This window comes from Drosophila subobscura, chromosome J, assembly GCF_008121235.1.
Source record: "Drosophila subobscura isolate 14011-0131.10 chromosome J, UCBerk_Dsub_1.0, whole genome shotgun sequence".
Classification (NCBI taxonomy): Eukaryota; Metazoa; Arthropoda; class Insecta; order Diptera; family Drosophilidae; genus Drosophila; species Drosophila subobscura.
In genome coordinates, this window is record NC_048532.1 from 7,683,700 (window position 1) to 7,703,082 (window position 19,383).

The window sequence follows — 19,383 nt, forward strand, 5'->3', positions numbered from 1 at the left end:
AATTTAATCTCTGCGCTGGCAGCCAAACTGCCTCTATGTATATTTAACTTTGTTTTTCGGTGGAATTCTTTCTTTTTTTAGCAATGTGTCTGTGGAAATGTGAAATTTCACGCAAAAGAAAAGATGGAAGCAGTGTAGGGTTGTCAACTATAGATCAAAATATCGATAATTCTTTAAAATAAAAATAATTTAAAAATTAAATTTTGTTTCATAAAATATTAAAATATTCATATGTTTTTGCGATATTTTTTGATATTGTAAGTTCGGTAACTAACCACAGTGTCTAAATAAATATGGAGGGTATATTGTATATTTGCACAAAAGTGGATGTATGTAACGCATGTTATGTTGGATTTTCGTATTGTGAAAAAGTCTGTGGATGTTTTGAACCAAAAACTCTTACTCAAAAGAATGTATGTAAATAGAAGAATAGTTGAATAAGTCAAATAAAATACACTGAAAAGTGGAATAAGGATTAAAGATGTTAAAAACATATGTAAGGGTTCTGTTTTCTTTATGGGAGCTTCTTATTTCCGATGCGCACGGAATTGAATTTTAGAAAATATATACAAATATATATATGGCAAAAAATTATCAAATATATGGATATTTTTGCAGTGATATATTTTATATTATTTTGATATATTTTTTAAATATTTGACAGCCCTAATGGAAGCAGTGCAGTGTGACCGCGGATATATCGATAAGATACACAATCAAGCCCTCGGAAATATACCGAAATATACCTTCTCATTTTCTCATGTTCATGTTCTATTTGATATTACTAGCTTACAAAGACTTTTAACACTGAAACAATAATTTTATCCGATTGAAGAATCAATTTGGCTTATTATAAATACTCCATTTTATTGGATTGTATACCTTATGACCTTATATTTTAAAATATATGAATGAATGAATTATGAATTTTTCATTTGATGGTCAGAAAAATACAGAAATATACCGATAAATATATTTCAAGTATGCCAACATGGATTGTTTTTGTCGAGCAGCTGTTGCGTCAGTTTAATAATTCTCTCGGCCGCTAATAGTTTAATTAAAGAAAAGCATGTTGCACGGCAATTCGCGACGTTTAATGTCGCTGCTGGGGCGACAAGGGCGTCGCCTGGCGTCCGCACAGCCCACCAATGTGCCGCAGCCCAACGAGGAGGTCAGCCACACGGTCAGAAGGATTCGCGAGGAGCTAGCCTCCGACAAGCAGCGGCTAAAGTGGCGCACACCGATTGGAGACAGGCCCGAGGATTGGGGCAACAGCAAGCTCAAGCTGTTCTCCAACTCCGAGCAGAATTCAGACTTCATTGTGATGATGCAGCGGCCCATAGATCTGTCGCCGAAGAACATGAAGCAGTGGTGGGCGAATCGACAGGAGAAGATCGAGCGGCACATGCAACAGTTCATCCCGGAGCGTCACAAGATCCTGGGCGCAGAGCTAGCTGCGTCACATTTCATACTGTATCGCGGCGGGGCAGCCAGGTTCGTCAACGATCCGCGCTGGCATCGGGCCACCGAAGATGGCGAATTTAGTTTGCCCAATAAATTCCATCCCGGCTACAAGGTGGAGGCCCTGCGCTGCGACAACATGGTGCTCTACTACGAGGGATTGGAGAACTTGCGCTGCCTCGACCAGCTCAAGTTTCTCTCCTTTCACAATGTGAAAACCTTCGACGACTGGTGCCTGGACAGGGTATCAGGCGGCGAGTTCCCGCGTCTGGAAGTCCTGGACCTATCTGGCACTGCAGTAACCACAGATGGTCTCTCCTGTCTATACCGTCTGCCGCAGCTAAAGCTTCTAATCTTAGACGATCCGAAGCAAACGCTGGAAATGGAGTTGGCTGCGGCCATGCTGGAGGTGGCTCTGTCCCCTCTCAAAGTTGTTGGAGCCGATGCTATACACCACCATGGCTAAATTTGTTATTATATAATTAAATTATATACAAAAAAATCAATGTTTATCAACTTTGTGCGGGTTTCGCTTTCATATATTCCGCTTTGATGGCATCGCGTTCCTCCAGGGGCGGCAAATATGGTGCTATTCCCTTGCCGCGACGGTCCGCTCGTACCTTGTTCTAAGAGAAAATGGATTTCAAGTGAACATTTATCATGGTTTAATTGATGAACGTACCCAAAACTCTTTGCAATTGTTATAATTAACAAAATAAACCTCGCACTTGTCACGGTCAAAGTTGTTTTTGTTGAGGCACTTGAATGACAATTCCTGCTCCTGTAAATGGGACATCGTTTAGTATAAATATTGAATTGAATTACTTATAAGCATACCTTTAGGCAGGGATTATCGCGCTCTGCATTTAGGTTGGGCGGCATTTGTATTTATGGGAAATTATTTTAAAACCTTATATAAAATTTTGTTTGTTTTCGTCAGTAGTTTGGCCCTGCCAACTTGTGGAACAGCAAAGTTGTTTGGCCCGGCCAGTGTTGTGTTTTGAGTCGCGCAGAAACAGCTGTTTCAGTCGCTGGATAAAAATGAATACATTCAACTTTGAAATCAAACTAAAACGCGAAAACAAAGTATATTATGAGAATGTAAGTGGAATATGATATCCTGCGCGTACCCTCTAATCATGGAACACTCCCATAGGACATGCTGCTGGGCTGCGTGCAGTTCCAGTGCAGCGCCGAGACAAAACATGAAGGAATCCAGCTATATCTGGAGGGAATCGTTAATTTGCAACTTAGCAGCAAGACCGTGGGATTATTCGACGCCTTCTACAACTCTGTGAAGCCCATTAATCTGCTACAGAACAATCTCGAGCTATCTGCCCCCGGGAAGCTGAGCGCTGGCCGCTCCGAATTCCACTTCGAGCTGCCTCTTGTCAGCCGCAAGGAGCCACTGTACGAGACATATCACGGAGTATTCATCAACGTCAACTACCAGCTGCAGTGCACCGTCAAGCGAAATTTCCTGGGCAAGTCCATGACGAAAATCCAACAGTTTTGTGTGCAGTACAAGCCAACGGGCCTCGGCGAAGACTCGCTGCGATCCGTGCCCTTCAGCCTGAGTCCCGACTCGCTGCAGAAAAATGCCACGGCCAAGGAGCGCCTCTCCATGCCCCGGTTTCTCATCACGGGTCGTCTGGATCGCAGCGAATCGTGTGTAACGATGCCCATAACCGGCAGCATTGTGGTGCAGCATACGGAGGCGGCCATCAAATCGATTGACATGCAACTGGTGCGCGTGGAGACGTGTGGCTGTGATGAGGGTCACAGCAAAGATGCCACCGAAATCCAGACCATACAAATCGCCGATGGCAACGTTCTGCCCAAGCTGGAACTTCCCATTTATATGGTACTTCCGCGACTCTTCACCTGCCCCACGTTGCTCACAAAAAACTTTAAAATTGGTAGGAAATGCTGCTTCAATATGATAAATACCCATTTAAACTGATTCGATCTCTTTCAGAGTTTGAATTGAATCTGGTGGTTGTGTTCAAGGAGGATTACACAGTTAGTGAAAACTTTAAAATAGTTTTTAAACGCTCTGCAGGCCCAATGCCCAGCAAAATGACTACCGCAGGACGTTGAGCGAACATGTCCACCATCGAATATGGCAACTATCAATTAGTTAAGTGGCAGCTTACCATAAAATATAATCGAAATATATTTATAACAAACTTTATGAATATTTAATTTGAAATGGCCGGAAAATCGATTGACAAGCAACAAGTTAAAAAAAATACGTAATATTCCAGGCCCACTCACCTAACGTTTTGTGCTGTTTTTATTGGTTAACTTTTTTAGTTTGATTTTTATTATTTAACCAATCCAATAAAGTAAAGTCATGAAAAGCCAATCTGGTTGAGAATTGTTTCATAAATGGGATAAAATTATTGTTTTAGTGCTAAGAATCCGAACTAGCTGGTAATATTAAACAGAATATCAAAATCAAGGAAAATGTTAAGAGATTTACCGTACATATACGGTACTTGAAAATGAGAAGGTATATTTTGTAGGGTCGTGCGGTATATTTTATAGATAAATCCGCGGTCACACTAAGTAGGAGCCGGCCTTCAAAAATACCGGGAAAAGGAAGCTTAAGTTTATGTGAATTTCGATAATTAGTGAATTGATTAAGTGTTAAGTGTGTGCCCTTGTGAATTATAGTTGCGGCTGCAGAGCAGTCTAACGGTTAACTTGGTTGGTGGGGTGAGTACTAAATATATGTAGACGCAAAGGCACGCAAGCTTCCATGTGCGTTTTTTCCATGTGTTTGTAGTTGTTTTTGATATTAAATGAGCCGGCAAAGAACCGCTATGAAAGAGCATGTCATGTCCCAAGGTGTTCGCACACAAATCTAAGTTTACATAAGACAAAACATCTTGATGGATTCATTTATTTTCACATACTTATTGATTACATCAAACCATCGCTATCACTGTTTCTTTTGTTTATCTTCCAATACGAGTGTATTATGATGGCTGCGGGAGTAATGACAATTGATTTCCTCGTTGTAAGTTGGGAATGCTCTACTGCTTTTCTTTTTTTGGCCCCCTTGTCACTTCTCCATCTCCGTTATTATCTTTCAATTTAGCCACACACACCTGCCAAAACAAAGGCTCTCTTTCGCTCGCTCTCTCTTGGTGTCTCGCCTCTATACATGTTCGATCTTCAGCAGCGCAAACACACGCACACCCACACGCTACACAATGTACTAGCCTCAGGCGCTTCTCCCACGATTTACAGTTTACCGTTAGCCAGCTGAATTTACTGTATTATTCTGAGCATACTCTTTTGCTCTGCTTTCTGACGACTCTCCCTTTGTCCCGTTCTCTCCCACTCAGCTTCCGTGTGACCGGTAAGTGCATATCAATTTCCTGCTTTCGCTTCCTTGCACTGCAAGGGGGAATTTTTTTTAAATCTTTAATAAGCTGATACTGGCTGCCGCTGCTGCTGCTGTCATACACTACGCCCACACACTCACACATGCAGTGCTTTTTATGTGTGTGCCGTGTATGTTTCTATATAAATTACTTAGCATAAAATTTCTTGGCTGGCCCCTATCCACTTCTGCCTCTCTGTCTTTCTCTCACTACTCACGCCATCTTCTTTTTCCCGTGTGTCTGTCTGTCCCGTCCCGTCTCTCTGATGTTCTTGTTTGTGTAGAGTGTGCGGATTGCCGGTGGTGGGGGAGTGACATTTCGGCCATCTCCTTTACATTCGATATACAAATACATATATGCATACATATGTACATACAACATGTGTGTAAGTGTATGTGCATGCATATATCCTTTTACGAAAAGGACGGGCGAAAGTTCTCGCGGAGGCAAGTTTCAAGTTCACTAAATTATGTACATATGTACATACAAACGTACTTGAATGCGCGCTTGTGTGTGTGTGTTTGTGTATATTTACTCGACTCGACTTGACTCGACTGCTCTTTGGCGTCGGCCTCAAAGTTTTTACCATAAAGAAAGTCACACAAGCGCACACACACAGCCATGCCCATTCACTTGAATGTATTTATTTAAGTCAAATAAAAAGAATAAGAACGAGATGCCAGGATATGGGCCTGTTGATTCCGTCGTACACTTTGGATTAAGGAGCAGGGGCTGAGTTGCTGTAAAAGTACTCAACATGGATAGCCAAGATATTTTAAAGACATTGGGGACACAATTTAAATATGATACCCCACAAATCAACTGTGAAAATATATTTCATTCACAAAAATAAGAAATAGTTCCAATGAATTCTCATACATTATTCACTCCTTCTTCCTTAAATTCCCTTTAAATTTCTTTCAGTGGCCCCTAAGAAAGCTGTTGCGCTCTCCCTCTCTCTCTGTCTTTATCCTTGTCGTGCCTGTGCGAGTGTGGTAACTGAAATTGAGTTTTGGGGGCTAAGTCCACCTCATCTTCAACCCAAAAAGGAGCCACCCACTCAGGCCACAGCCCACAGACAGCTGCCTTCAATTTGGTGCTGCTGTCGGTGCGGTGTTTCTGTCGCCAAATGTAGCACTAACAAAAGTTTTCCACAGCCTTGTACTCCAGGACATGCTCGTATTTATATGTATATATTTTTTGTCTTTTCCTCCCACTGCTCTAACCCGGCCCAAAACGAAACATTTTACATTTTCCTTGTCGAAATAAGGAAAATGAATAGAGGGCGTCGAATTGGGTACAACTTTTCTGTAAGTAAATCCACTTTTCAGCACGCAAAAACTGTGCACACCAACTGTTGCCAAAAAACTTCTGTGTGTGACTTGTACGCATTTTCGATTACGATTACTTGCCTATTGTTATGGGAAGCACTGGCAATGGCGCAGTCATAGGGAATGGCACTGGCACTGGCACTAAGCAGAGTGTCAATGCCAGAAGCTGTTTTGTTGTTGTTTTTGGTAGATGGGGGTGTGGCGTTGGGGGATAATACTGCTGGGTGTCGTCGTCACGTCATGTAATTGATTTAAAATTAGCACATCGCTTTGAAAATTTAAACTGTTTACAAGTGCCTTGGGACACAGCTGGTGCTGGTGCTGATGCTGATGCTGCTGCTCCCAAAAATGTTCATCTATTTGGCACTCGTATCGTGTTTGTTTCAGCGGGTGTTTGCGTTTGCGTTTGCTCTTCTGCGAGTGTGTGTTTATGCATGTTTAATGAACATGAATCCACAAGGCACAAGGCACCAGGCAGCAGCCACCGGGCCATAGGACTGTAATCGCATTTCAATATGCTGCAGCACTAGCAGCTCCACCACTGAAAAAATGGGTAGGAACGAGGGGAGAAAACAAGAAAAACTCAAAGCCCAGACCCCAGACCATGGTCCATGGTCCCCGTTGCGTTTGTCTTTCGTTTCGTTCCTCCGCATTGCAAGCGGCAATTTAGTTTGTACGGGCAAACTTTTCATACTCGCTCTGACCCGTAAACGAGGTCAACGCAAAAAACATTTTGAAAAATTCATATGCAAACGTATTTTCAGTTGCCACTCGCATCGCATCGTATCGCATGGCATCGCACCGTACCTGCACAGGTGGCCATGGCAGCCACCACGGCACCATGCACCAGGAGGAATCAGTAGCAGTAACAACAGCAGCTCCAGTAGGGAAATTCCCTGGCCTCTGGTCGCGTTGGTCTTTCTCTCTCTCCCCGCCACCACTCACTGTGCCTCGGTTCAAGAGTTTTTGCCATAGAGAAAGAAACTTTTTAATGGCCACACACATTTTAATAGGTGTTCCACTCTGTGTGTGTTGGGGGCAGTCTTCCATTTGGGGGCTCAAAGTCTTTGCCAGTTGGGTGTAAAGTGAAACGTTTGCTGCTTTTTATTAGTTGGTAAACATAAAATATAATGAAAAAACAGTTGCTTTCCATTGTAAATTAAATGAAAATCAACGTGACTTTCAAAGTGAATATGTTTACAGACATATCTGGTAGTAAATCTTTATTAACTGTTCCACTCTCATACAGTGCTGCCCATGCTGTTCAATGATTCATTGTTTCCATTTTCACCCAACAGTGCTACCGAAAGTTCACCTTCCACAGGATCTCTCTCTCTCTCTCCCTCTCTCTGCACTTCTTTGCATTATAAATATTGAAAGGAAATTGAATACCACGTTGAAGCGGGGAGCATCATCAGCTTGAGCACTTGATTGATTTGGTATAGAATTACTTACCATTTTTGTATAATTAATTGCTTCTGTAAAAGTGTTTTGCAAACATATCGATTCGCTCCACCTTTCAATTTATTCTTTGGTTTTCTTTTTGCTGCTCATCAGCTCATTCTGTGTGTGATGGATGCAGGAGTACAGATAATTGATTTCCTTTTACGTTATTATCTTCCCATTAACCACATACTTAGTACTTGCTACCATGGCGACTGTACTTTTGTCAGTGTTGCTCATTCTGCTTAATCAGCACCTACCAGTGCTGTCCCTCATCTCCCTCTGCCATCTCCCATTTCCTGCACTTTCCGACTTTCATGTTCCCGTTCGCTTTGTAATTATGCGACTGTGTCGGTGTTGGCCATCGTGCAACCATCACACAAGCACAGGCACACAAATTTGTAATCGGAGTGTAATCAACTCATGGCTTGGCTTCTTCTTGCATTTGCCTCGTTTTAATCCGACTTCTGGCTCCTAATTGCCCGGCCCCCCAAAAACCGAAAGCGGAAACTCTTCAGTTTAACACAAAGTGAAACATTTTCCGCTCTTCTTGTTCCGGGCCCTCTGGTTTTTTTCGGGGATAAGCATTGACCGAACCGTACCCGGCCAGAGCAGGGCGTTGGTAATTGTTACATGGGGCTGAACCTGCAGGCACCTCTATGAGTAATTAGGGTCGGCAGGATTAGTACAGTCGCCTCCGCTTCGATAAACTTGTGCCCGGGCCAAGCCTTGGAGCCTGGGTTCCAGGCTCTCGCGCTCAAGGTGTTCTGGGTTTGGTTTCGGGATAAGCATAAGCATAAGGGTAAAGGTGAGAGACCTCCTTCGACATTATGCCATCTCGCGTCCGCTGACGCTGATGTATGTACGTGTTTCGGCTTTGCTTCCGTGATAATTTTCCAAACTTTTTGCACCAATTATGTGCACGGCAGCGCGATATTCTCTTGCTCTTGGCCATCCTCTCTCTCCCTCTACCTCTCTTGCCCACTCCCTTTGGCGTTTGTGTGTGTGTGTGGGAGTGCTGGCCTTTTTGTGCCGGTGTAGTTTATGCTCATTACGTGAGTGCTGAACGCAGGCCTCACAAATTGTTCTTGCACAAGAAACTGCCGCTGCCGGCGGCTGTACACGACGATATTATACCTATGTACATATTGTATACACAGAAATCCAACCTACATATACGAGACGAGTGGTATATATATCCTGTGTATATCTAAATATAGATTCCTTGCCTGGATGCAAAATCCTCCAATTTAATTTTCAGGTATTCTCCGAGGCTCCTCCTGCTTTTTGGGTGGGGCTGTGGCGTTTGCGCGTTATTTAGTTTTTGTGTTAGTTTGCAAGCAATTTAAATTCTAGAGTTGAATAATCCCCAGTCTGTTACTTAAAGAGCAGCCATTTAAATGGCCCCTTCACAGCGATACAGAAACAATTAAAATTTGTGTGTGTGGCATTTACTATTTATTCTACTTTTAATTTTCGGGGGGCATAAATTCTCCACTTGGCAGCCTTTCCAAAACTCATAAATCAGGGATTAAATCGACTTAAGAACATAAGTCTGGCAAAAACAATTCGAGATTGCCAGACCAAGTGGAAAACTGCCCACGGAGTGGCTCTTCCTGCTTCTGGTATACGAGCATGGCAGTGGCCAAGATGGTGAGTGGCAAAGCCTTTTGGTTTTCCCCATTCAATAAATGAAAGTTTAAAGGAGCATAAAGTTCCTTGGCGGTCTCCCTCTGCACATTCCCATTCCCATTCTTAAAACTATAGTTTCCAAAATATTAGGACAAATACACGGAGCCAGTTTCTGGCCAAAGGAAAGAATGGAGGCTTTATCGGCGACGGGGGAGCGGTGGAAAGGAAAGTTGTCGTCAAAAGTGCATAAACTCTCAGTTGGCGCAAAAGTTTCCATTGCATTTTCATTGGAAATCCAAACTGAAGTGTGGGCTAAATGTCTTGTCGTGCTCCTGCTGCTACTTCTGTTATGGCTGTGCCTGGAGCATGGAGTCTGCTGCCTGTGCCGGGGATACATTTTGTTTGTTTACTTTGAAATTGTAAATGGATTAGCCGCACTCCCAGATACAGAGATAGAGAAGGAGAGAGGAGAGGAGAGACAACGCAAAGCGCGCGCCAAGCCTGACAAATTGAATTTGTTAGACTCGAGAGAAGTTTTCGGGAGCCAAACTTTTGCTTGCATGGTTGGCCCATTGGTCGTGGTTTCGTGAGAAAGGATGGGATGAATGGCAGGCACACAACAAAACACACAGCACACAGCATAGCACACATAAACCTCGAAACAAAACTTTGCCCTGATGGATTTAGGATAGTTAGAGAACAGACAGCGCGACAGAGAGAGAGAGAGAGCGCAGAGTGTTGGCAAAATAGATTGCCCTGCCGAAGGTGATGGTCCAGGAGCAAAAAAGGGTTTCAACTCCTTCCCCACAAATTCACATCCACATCCACACCATCCTCGACTGTGTTGCTCCTCGCGAGCGCTCTAGTCATCAATAAGGTAATGCTTTAAACAAAAATCAGCCAAACAAATCGATGGATTGACAATAATCGAGAGTTTATAAATGATCTAGTGGAACTCCAGTGTCTGATTTGGGTATCAGCCAGATATTTGTTTGAATTTGAACAGCAGATTAATGATTGCTCCCCTTCAAGGCGTTTAAATTAATCAAACAGCAGCTAAGTCATTGATTTGCACTTCAATTGCAGCCAAATTAAGGACTTTTCTCTGTACAAATAATAGGAGAAATGTCAAGTTCTGCATCAACTTTGAGCCAATTCAAGTGGATGTCTAGGATAGCTGCAATTGACATGGCCTCAAAAGAGTGCATAAAGACTTATCCAAGTAGCCGGTTCTCATTTCAATCAAATCTACAAGTGCTGCCCATTGTACGTGTATTTTGAATATTAAATGCTGCCCATGACCCGCATTGCTTACCTCTAAACCCCGTTCAAGTGCTGCTCACACAATGCCATTACTTACTCACACCCAAAAGCCTGTAAGAACTCTTCTCAGAAATCGATTTGCCCACCGCCTATCTGTTGCATGAATGGACACGGACTGGCCAGGAGATCGGATGGCTGGGAGACTGAGAGGTCTGGCGCTAAGGCTAATTGAATGTGCTCGATGCGATGCAAATCCCAAGTGAATGGGCGCTCATTGCGATATGTAATCCAACGAAATGATGATTACTACAACCATCCACGGGCCATTCATGGCACAAATATGCTTTTGGGCCAGGCCAAGCTGTATTTGAGCCACGTTGCTTACCCTTTCAGATTCCCCCTGCGGTCTCTGCGCGCTCTCTCTGCCTCTGTCTCTCCCCGCTGTGTGCTTTGGGGCACTGTACGTCATTTACATTATTATGATGAGATGCAAATCTCGTTAAAGGACACTTCAGGATGCCCTACCCCTCTGCCACCCTTGCCATCCGCTATTCGCCGTCTGTCCTGCTATATAGACTACACTTCAATATGTGTGCCATATGCCCCTCTCTATCTTGTCAGCCACACAATTCTCTACTTTCTCCTTTCTCCTCTGGCTGCCTTTTTTCCCTGAATTTTGTGTGTGTGTGTGTGGCCGTGTGTGTGTATTGGTGTTATTCTTATGCAAATTACATTTCCTGTGTTTGAGCTACAGCTTGTCGCTACATGTGTATGCTTGAAGCACAGACATGTCCTCCCTCCCCCGCACCTACAGTTGTCCTGCACAGAGAGGGTGGGGTGGGGGAGTGGGTAAAAAATTTCTGTCGTATGGCTAAAAAATATTCTACAATTCTTTTGTAAAAGTCAACAACAGACGAAACGCTTATAAATGTTTTCGCTTGTGCTTTCGTTTTGCTTCTCGTCCCTTTCTGGCTTTCAATTTCCCCACTCATTTGCATACTGTCGTATCTATTGCCAGCTCTGTCTCTCTCTCTGTCTGTGTCTGTCTGTGGCTCCTGTTATGACATATTTGTTGCTGCCATCCTGCTGACTCTTTGCTTAGTATCTTATTTGCATTTGTAAACTTTCCTGTGGCAGCATTTTGTTCATTTGTTCGTTTCTGTTTTATTTTTTTGTGCCACAGATTTTGCATTTTATATCCCTGCTTTCGTTCCGTTTCCTCCGCCCACAATCAGAGGCTGATTTGCCGCATGGCACGGCACACACACGTTTTATTTTTATTTGAAACTCATTAGCTCTTAAGGGCACACTTTTCCCATTGCCATTGCCATTTTCCATTTTCATTTTCATGCACTCTATTTTTTGTTCTATATTTTATTTCGCTTATGTGGCACAAATCAAATGCAGCATCAGCACATTATTCACTGAATTGTGTGTGGCGTGCAACTGCTGGAGGTATACGGAAACTTTTAACGGGTTTGCTAATTGCAGATTGTGGCAAAGTTTCCGCACAAACTGCGCAAAAAAACAACCCAATTGATTGGCATACGAAATGGAAAAGGAAATCTGTTAAGTTGTCAATGTGTAAATCGAGTGCGTAAATCTTTTGATATTTATAATCCTTTACCCATGCTGACTCGCACTTTACTTTGCTTTTTCTCTCTCTCCCAGTGTGGCATAGCAATGAAGCTAAAAACATTCAAGCACGTGCCTAATTCCATTTAAAGAGTACCACAACTCCGACCATTCCATAGCCATAACTATCCTCAAATCCATTCAATACTCTCGCTCCTTTCTCCTCTCTCTTTTGCTCTCCAGTCGAAAGCACTTTCACCGTGGTACTTTTACTCCTACTCTTTTTTGCGGTTTTGGTTCTGGTCCTGGTCCTGGTCCTGGTTAATGGGCTAGCCAGGCAGCACGTCTGACAATTGGAAAATTGGAAGTTAAAACCATTAAATAAATGAGTGTCACACAAGCGAAACAGACTGGCAGGGAAACAGAGGGAGATAGAAAGATGGGGAAGAGAGCAGAGAGAGCAGAGAGAGCAGAGAGAGCAGAGAGTGGGGTAGAACACAATCACATTTCAGTTGCTGGTTGCTGGTGATTCTCTAAAACTGACTGCTATTTCGGGTATTTTTATCTCTTTCGATTTGCCGAGTCACTCGATAGCAGTCATCCCATGCCATGCCAATACATCTCCGCCCCGCTCTCTAGCATCGAGGGGTTAACCACTTTGATTTGCTCTCGATGGAAACAGGCAAAATATCCAACAGATATACAAAGCAATATACAGACTGGCATGGGGATAAACAGACAGACTGACGAACAGACAGGAAGCCCCTGTTTGAAAGTCAACAGTTTTAACCTAATCACAGTGGATTTTATTGCCGCCTCTCACACACACCCAACACACAGACAAATCGATATGAAACGGAAGGCAAGTTGGGGGCGAGATTCGAGTGAGTAACGGTTAGAGGAAGGGTCCTTTGCCAGCCATTTGTGGGCGGACCGCACGGATATACGCTACCGAAAAAGGAATCATTAGGGTCACCCTCTCCTGGTTGTGGGCCTGCTGCCTCCACAGCTCCATTGCTGCATAAGAATTTTCGGGTGCGTTAAGTGCCCCCCAGAAAAACCTTTTTTGTTGAGGGTTTTAGTTGGTTTACACTGGGAGAAAAAAAGGGAAGCTAGGAAGCTTAAACTTAAAAATGATTTTTACTCTCTCCCAGTGTGGATAGGCAATGTACTCCAGAAGAGATCACACCAGCTCTGTTCTGCTCTTCTGTCAGTGCAGCAGAGGATTGAGTTTTTGAAGATTGCGATGCGTATTGGTCTAACCGACATGGCGTCCTGTTTAGAACAGGAGAACGGTATGGTACGCTACGGACGGGTGACGTGACGAAGTTGAGTTGAGCCCTAAATGTTATTTATCTCTAGATTAAATGGATTTGTGTGCAAAATTGTCTATTTAACTTGGGGAAGCAGCATCAGCAGAAGGAGCAATGCCACCAGGAGCCAGGATTGGCAGTGGCTGTGGCTGTGGCTGTGGCAGCCTCATCAGCAACAGTGGAAGCACTTTTAGCCGGCTCTGTGCAAAAGTGGCAGCAACTTCATTGTTTGAACTTTTCACTGAATACGTGGGCGTTTGATTGAGTTTCAACAAGGGTCTCTGTCGCTCTGCCATTGCCTTGGGTGTTGGGGTTCTGAAACGGATGCTGCTACTTCTGTGCCCCCAATGTCACTGGCTGTCGTTTCAGTTTCTATTGTCAATTAGAGCTGACAAGTGGCTGTCTATGGGCGAAAGTGTTCATCTTTATTCCCTTTAACTGGTTTGGGTGTCACACTGTCTCATACGTCCTTCGGTTGACAACGTGAACGAGTGTACGAATGGTACATATTCGATTTGGTTAACGCAATCTAGGCATCTGCTTTGTGTGTTAGCCACTTGAAGTAGGTCGCCGTTTGGTCATACATTTCTATATTGAATGGGGACTGGAATATTTCCTCTTTCAATCTTTGAATGCATTGGCAGCACTCTGTCAGTTGTTGTGCCACACTGGGCAGCACTTTGACAGCATAGAGCGGAAATATTTACAGCAGAAAGTCAAAAATGTACAACACTTTTACAATTTGTTAACATTTTGGCAAGTACTCGTGTACTCTGTACCACACATGCGACATTTGTGTATTTTTTCTGCTTGAGTTCATTCCTCTCTCGGTGTGTCGCGCTCGTTGAGTGCTGCTGGCGTGCTAAGAAACATGTCAACGGATGTCTTGGAAAGCGTGTAGGAGACAGCACAAAGAGTTCATAAATGCGATAAATATTTCAGCACTTTTAAGCATCTTCCGGTATAAGCACACAGATGTCTTTTGGCTTGAGCTCTTCTGCCATTTCTCTGTGGTTTTTATTCAAGTTTGATTAGCATTTATCAACTGTATTATGATTGGCACTCCTCTGAAGAGCACTCGCTTTAAATAGCATTTGATCGATCAGAGCTCTCAGCTATTAATTATTGGATGGCAGCAGAGTGACATGCGGAACAATAAACCATTGAATTTTGCAATAATTCCCCTCTGTTTATGGCACCGATTTGCACTGCCGAACACTGCACAGCAGCACGTCTGCAATCTCCTCTCTCCTCCACTGCACTCCATTGACCAAAACAATTGCCTGCGATTCACAATGAAAGCCGTTGGAAGCTGTGCTCGCGCGGCTCTTGGCCAGATGCAGTCGACCAGACCGAACAGACACAATGGCCCCAAAATAAACCCAAACGGAGAATAACCCACTAGCCAGCAGCCAGCAGCCACCAACCAGCAGCCAACAGCCACTAGCCAGTAGCCCACAGCCAACTAGAAGAGGAGAAAACCAATTCAAAATAATAGTCTAATAAACTTACTTAGCGTGGCGCACAGCTGATTAGCCTGCTGCCCGACTGCTCTACCGACTGCACCCCGGACTGCTCTTCCCACTGCTCTACAGATTGCCCTCCACTGCTGGTTGATGGGTGTTTGTGGATCTGAGCGTTGTGCTCATCTTAAAGCCAATTTTCTCACTCCTTCGAACAGCATTTTATTTTATTATTGCGCTTCTGCAGCTGGACCAACAACAAAAACAAAGCTACGCCACGGTCGTTTGCTTAATGCGCCGCGTGCGCTGCTCTGTTCTGATCTGCTGGAGCCATGGCAGTGGCAGTGGCAATGGCAATGGCAGTGGGCAATGGGCGATGGGCAATGGCGATGGCCTTTTTGTGCTTATGGGTGAGAAATGCCTTCTTTATGTATTAATAGTACTTTTACTCCCTTTAGCACTCGAGAGCTTTGTTCTAGCGATGGCAACGTGATGAGAGTTAGGCTATTGGAGATGGAAAAATATAAGAAAAATGAAATATTAATTAGAAAATGGATAGTTTTGGATTATGATATTCCTCTCGTTATTTTAGCTTCTCTTAACACACAGTTGAACCCAATTTGTGCTCTATTAAACAGTTAACAGCTGCCAAAGTTCTGCTCATCGGAAAGTGCAACTTCACTGCCCTTTGACTTGTTAACCATTTGATGGCCATGAAATTCCATTGATTATGCAAATTTGCCATGAAATATTCAGAGTTGTTGTCTCTTTCCCTAACAGAAGTCAAATTTGCCATCACTATTTAGCGTCCGAGCAACATGCACCCCGAAAATATGGCACATGGCAGTGCTAAGGCGTCGGTGCCATCACCAGCAAAAAAACCAAAGTGGCAATGGCAGTGGCAGTCTGGGGGGCATGGCACCAAAGCACCAGAGCACATTTATACGGGAATGACTTCAGTGTTGTATCACGTAGTAAATAATTCCTTTGTGGCATTGTCTTGGTTGTTGGCTTTGCAGCTTTCAGCTTTCCACCAGTCTGTCCTGGTTCCTGGTCCCAGTCCTGCTCCAGTCCTGTCCTGTACTGTCCCCTCATCCACTCGAATGGCAATGGAGGCGGGTCTACAGGGTGTTTACGTGTGCCATTCTGCCGGCGGTGTGGGGGTGAAAATTGGTCTATGTGGGAGGATGAGTCTTTTATTGTTACGTGGCAAATACAACATAAAACGAACGTGTAAATGTTATTTCTTGATTTATTTTAGCGGTGCATGCAGATGCTTACACTGAACCGATTTTAAGGTATCCCCTAGCCTCCTTCCCCACCCTACCCCAAACTCTGTTTATCCTCTGGGGCTATAGCCATTTTCATTCCTCTTCCCCTTCGCATATCCTATATACAGTCGAAGGAGAAGAAGAATCTTCAATTGGTTACGTATACGTACGAGTGCCACGATTTGGTGGATACTTTTTTTTTCGTTTGGTTCGCTCAACGCGAGAAGCGACAACAAATATAAAATATTCCGCTTACCTTGCACAAATATTTATACATTTTGTTGTGTGTACATAATATATAAAATTACTGCTGCATGTCTCTATACATATGGGTGTATGTGTGCCATGTGTGTGTGTCTTTTTGTTGGTTTATATCTCAACTGTCCCCTGTTGCCCCATTGCCCCCTTGAGTCATTCAGTGTGGCGGCGTCTGTGTGTATATTTGCTATGGCCTGGCAAATTTTTTTTTGTATCTGTGGCATTTATTTTATGTTTCGTTTTTTGCACCCTACAAAATAGGCACATGGCACACGGGGCGTATTCGTACTATCGATGAAAGTGCTGAAAATTAATGAATTAAAGTTTGAGAGAATTTTAAGGGGATTTTAATGGCGTTAGAAATAGGAAATTTTTTACAGAAATTACAGAAATAACTAAAACTATAATTCCTGCCCTTTACAATAGGGAAATTCTAGTTATAAAACGGCAATCAAAATGGTTTTAGTATGACTGCAGGTTCTTCTTTCTCTGCACACTTTTATGCTGCTATTAAAAATGATAGAAACTCGAGGAAAATTCCTTGCTTTCCCCAATGATTTAAATATTACAAACTTGATCACCTTCAAGAACTTTTCTCCTCCTGTCTCCTACCTATTTATGTGTTGAATATCATTATAATTAAATAATTTCTCTCTCTTCTATGTGGTTCCCTTGCAAGCGAGTATAATCGCTTCATGATTGCTTTCTGTTTGTTTGTTTGTTTCGTTTTACCTTGGATACTTGTGGATTTTGTCTGCCAATTACAGGGTAACCATGGCATACAGCCTCTCTCACTCTCTCTCATTGTCGCTCGCTCTCGAATCTCCTCCATCCTCTGTGTTTGTTGAGTATTTTGTAATTTTTTGTGCCATGTTTTTGTTCTTCGCCCCACTTGCCACCCCCATTGCTGCCACTCTTCCTCTGTGGCAGGGCAAACACTTTTCTTTTGGGTGCAAGCGACTTTGCATAGCAGGCAGGCAGGCACTCTCTGCCACAAAGACCAGACCCGACCAGACCATAGTCTAGGCCCAGAAGGCCCCCATGGTTTATATTTACCTCTCGGCTTAAGCCAAGGCGGCGAGACGTTTGTCTCTTGGCTGTCGGGCTGTACCCTCTCTCTGTCTCTGTGTGTCGCCTTTGTCGGTTTTGTTTGGTTTGGGATTGGGTTGGAATATTGTTGGGTTTTCTGTTTTTATTGTTGCTGGTGCTGGTGCTTTTGGTTGCTGCTTTTGGTTCCGTGTTTCGCCTGTTGACGCAAATTGCCAAAATTGCCTGCGGTTGTGTTTACATGGCGAATGTAACAGACAAGTGACAGCCGCACGCACCGAAATTCAAATAAAAGCCAATGCCAATGCCGTGTCTACAAGTCCTGCGGGCTGGATGGTAGCGGAGAGTGTGGAGTGCGGCCGGCTGATGCCATGGAATATGCAGGACGAGTCAGCAATCGTGCGGTACATTATTTAATTTTGACATGTGCTTGGGGTTTTGTCATCCGTATGTACGCTTTTGCCGCACACAAAACCCACAATCCGTGTATCTATATATACACACGCATTGTATCTTCATATGTAGGCATTTATGTGTATTGTATATGTGTCAAGCAATTGGCAATTCAAATTTCAGCTAATGTGCTTTTGATATATGGATTGAGGTCTCTCTCTTGCTGCCACATTTTCGCACATAAACTCTATACATATATGTATATTGATGCACATATTGATATATGTACATAGATTCCTGATAGCTTAGAGTCATTTGTGGCTATCAGTACGGCACCGAGTGTGTGGGGCGATGTCTTTGATGTCTTTTTATTGATTGCCTTATTCGATAAATCATTATTTTGCATTTATGTCATGTGACAATTGGCGTAGCTTCATCTATGCGATGGCCTCCACTCGACTCGACCCCTGATCTGTGCTGGATTGATGGCATTTACATTAAAATATATTCAGATGTATGCATGACCAAAATCAAGTGGCTTCCGCTTCCTGGCTTGAATGTTTATTTAGGTTTTTGGATGTCGGAATATTACATAATATTGTCAAGTGCTGACCATAGAATAGAAGACTCCGTGAAGTGCTGCTCGTAGCATGTAATATATGTTGAAGTGCTGCCCATTTGACTAGAAATTTAAGTGCTGCCCATAAAAATGAGAAAAGAGAATATCTTAAGCCATAATTCTGCAACTTAATATTGATTTCCCATTGTTGTTTGGCATTTTATTTTGATGTTTGTTAGTTTTCGAGTATTTCCTAGTTCCTCTTTTCAAAAAGAAAACTTTAAGTGCTGCCCCATCAGTAGTTGCATCACGGTACAGTTGCTTTCCTTTGTTGCGATATCCATTGTTGCTGCCTGATAGTTTTTCCATCGCCGTTTGAACCTTAAAGGGATTCCTTTACTTCCGTTGTACCTTTCTCCGCTGTTCTCCTATTTATTGTCAGCATTTGCCAATCTCTTTTCCAGTCCTCCACCCACCCATTCCCTCTCTCTCTCTCTTTTCCATTCTGTTTTGGGCGTTTTGTGCAATGTTTGCAATAGCCATTCACTTTTTGAGACATGAATTTGATTGCTTGGATGCCTTTCAATGCCCTTTTCAGTTCCCTCCCACTATTTTTTTTCAGTGCCGGTCTCCACTTCAATACTTTGTTCCCTCTCTACCGCCCGCCGTACCCGACGATTGCTGTGCTGAATGGTTGAATGTGCCTAAGATATACATTTCAACAGTATACTTTTCGTTTTTGTTTCGCTACACTCCACTTTATACTCTACTCCAATACTTCTTTTTGGTTCTGTGTCTTTTTTCTTTTTTTTTGTACATCTACTCACTTTTTCCTGCAAAAACAAATCTGTGTAGTGGGCGCTTGTCCTTGTCCTTATCGCAAGGCAAAGCTTTTTAGCAGCGAGTCTCTCTCTCCTTCTCTCGTTCTCTGTTCGTTTTCCTTGTTTCTTGCTTTTTGTTGTGCCTCTGTGGCCCCCCA

General features: G+C 43.3%; 3 protein-coding genes across 3 annotated transcripts; 2 read left to right on the top strand and 1 right to left on the bottom strand.

Annotated features, from left to right (window-relative positions):
* The first annotated feature begins 1,021 nt into the window (after positions 1-1,021).
* On the top strand, positions 1,022-1,956 carry LOC117894651 (distal membrane-arm assembly complex protein 2). The gene has a single exon (XM_034801824.1). The coding sequence runs from the start codon at positions 1,070-1,072 to the stop codon at positions 1,925-1,927; it is 858 nt and encodes a 285-aa protein (XP_034657715.1). The 5' UTR covers positions 1,022-1,069; the 3' UTR covers positions 1,928-1,956.
* Positions 1,952-2,439, bottom strand: LOC117894654 (coiled-coil-helix-coiled-coil-helix domain-containing protein 7). The gene is made up of 3 exons (XM_034801830.1): positions 2,299-2,439; positions 2,144-2,242; positions 1,952-2,087 (listed from the first exon to the last, which is right to left on the bottom strand). Exons 1-3 carry the CDS (start codon positions 2,341-2,343, stop codon positions 1,974-1,976), a joined length of 258 nt encoding a protein of 85 aa, XP_034657721.1. The 5' UTR covers positions 2,344-2,439; the 3' UTR covers positions 1,952-1,973.
* LOC117894653 (vacuolar protein sorting-associated protein 26C) lies at positions 2,437-3,673 on the top strand. Its single transcript, XM_034801829.1, has 3 exons — positions 2,437-2,562; positions 2,618-3,380; positions 3,440-3,673. Exons 1-3 carry the CDS (start codon positions 2,503-2,505, stop codon positions 3,559-3,561), a joined length of 945 nt encoding a protein of 314 aa, XP_034657720.1. The 5' UTR covers positions 2,437-2,502; the 3' UTR covers positions 3,562-3,673.
* Positions 3,674-19,383: the final 15,710 nt, after the last annotated feature.

Coding starts and splice junctions, on each gene's coding strand:
- LOC117894653 (XM_034801829.1), top strand. CDS start 2,503: ATGAATACATTCAACTTTGAAATCAAACTAAAACGCGAAAACAAAGTA. Junction 2,563..2,617: donor ACAAAGTATATTATGAGAAT/GTAAGTGGAATA, acceptor ACACTCCCATAG/GACATGCTGCTGGGCTGCGT. Junction 3,381..3,439: donor CACAAAAAACTTTAAAATTG/GTAGGAAATGCT, acceptor GATCTCTTTCAG/AGTTTGAATTGAATCTGGTG.
- LOC117894654 (XM_034801830.1), bottom strand. CDS start 2,343: ATGCCGCCCAACCTAAATGCAGAGCGCGATAATCCCTGCCTAAAG. Junction 2,243..2,298: donor GCGATAATCCCTGCCTAAAG/GTATGCTTATAA, acceptor TCCCATTTACAG/GAGCAGGAATTGTCATTCAA. Junction 2,088..2,143: donor ACAATTGCAAAGAGTTTTGG/GTACGTTCATCA, acceptor ATTTTCTCTTAG/AACAAGGTACGAGCGGACCG.
- LOC117894651 (XM_034801824.1), top strand. CDS start 1,070: ATGTTGCACGGCAATTCGCGACGTTTAATGTCGCTGCTGGGGCGACAA.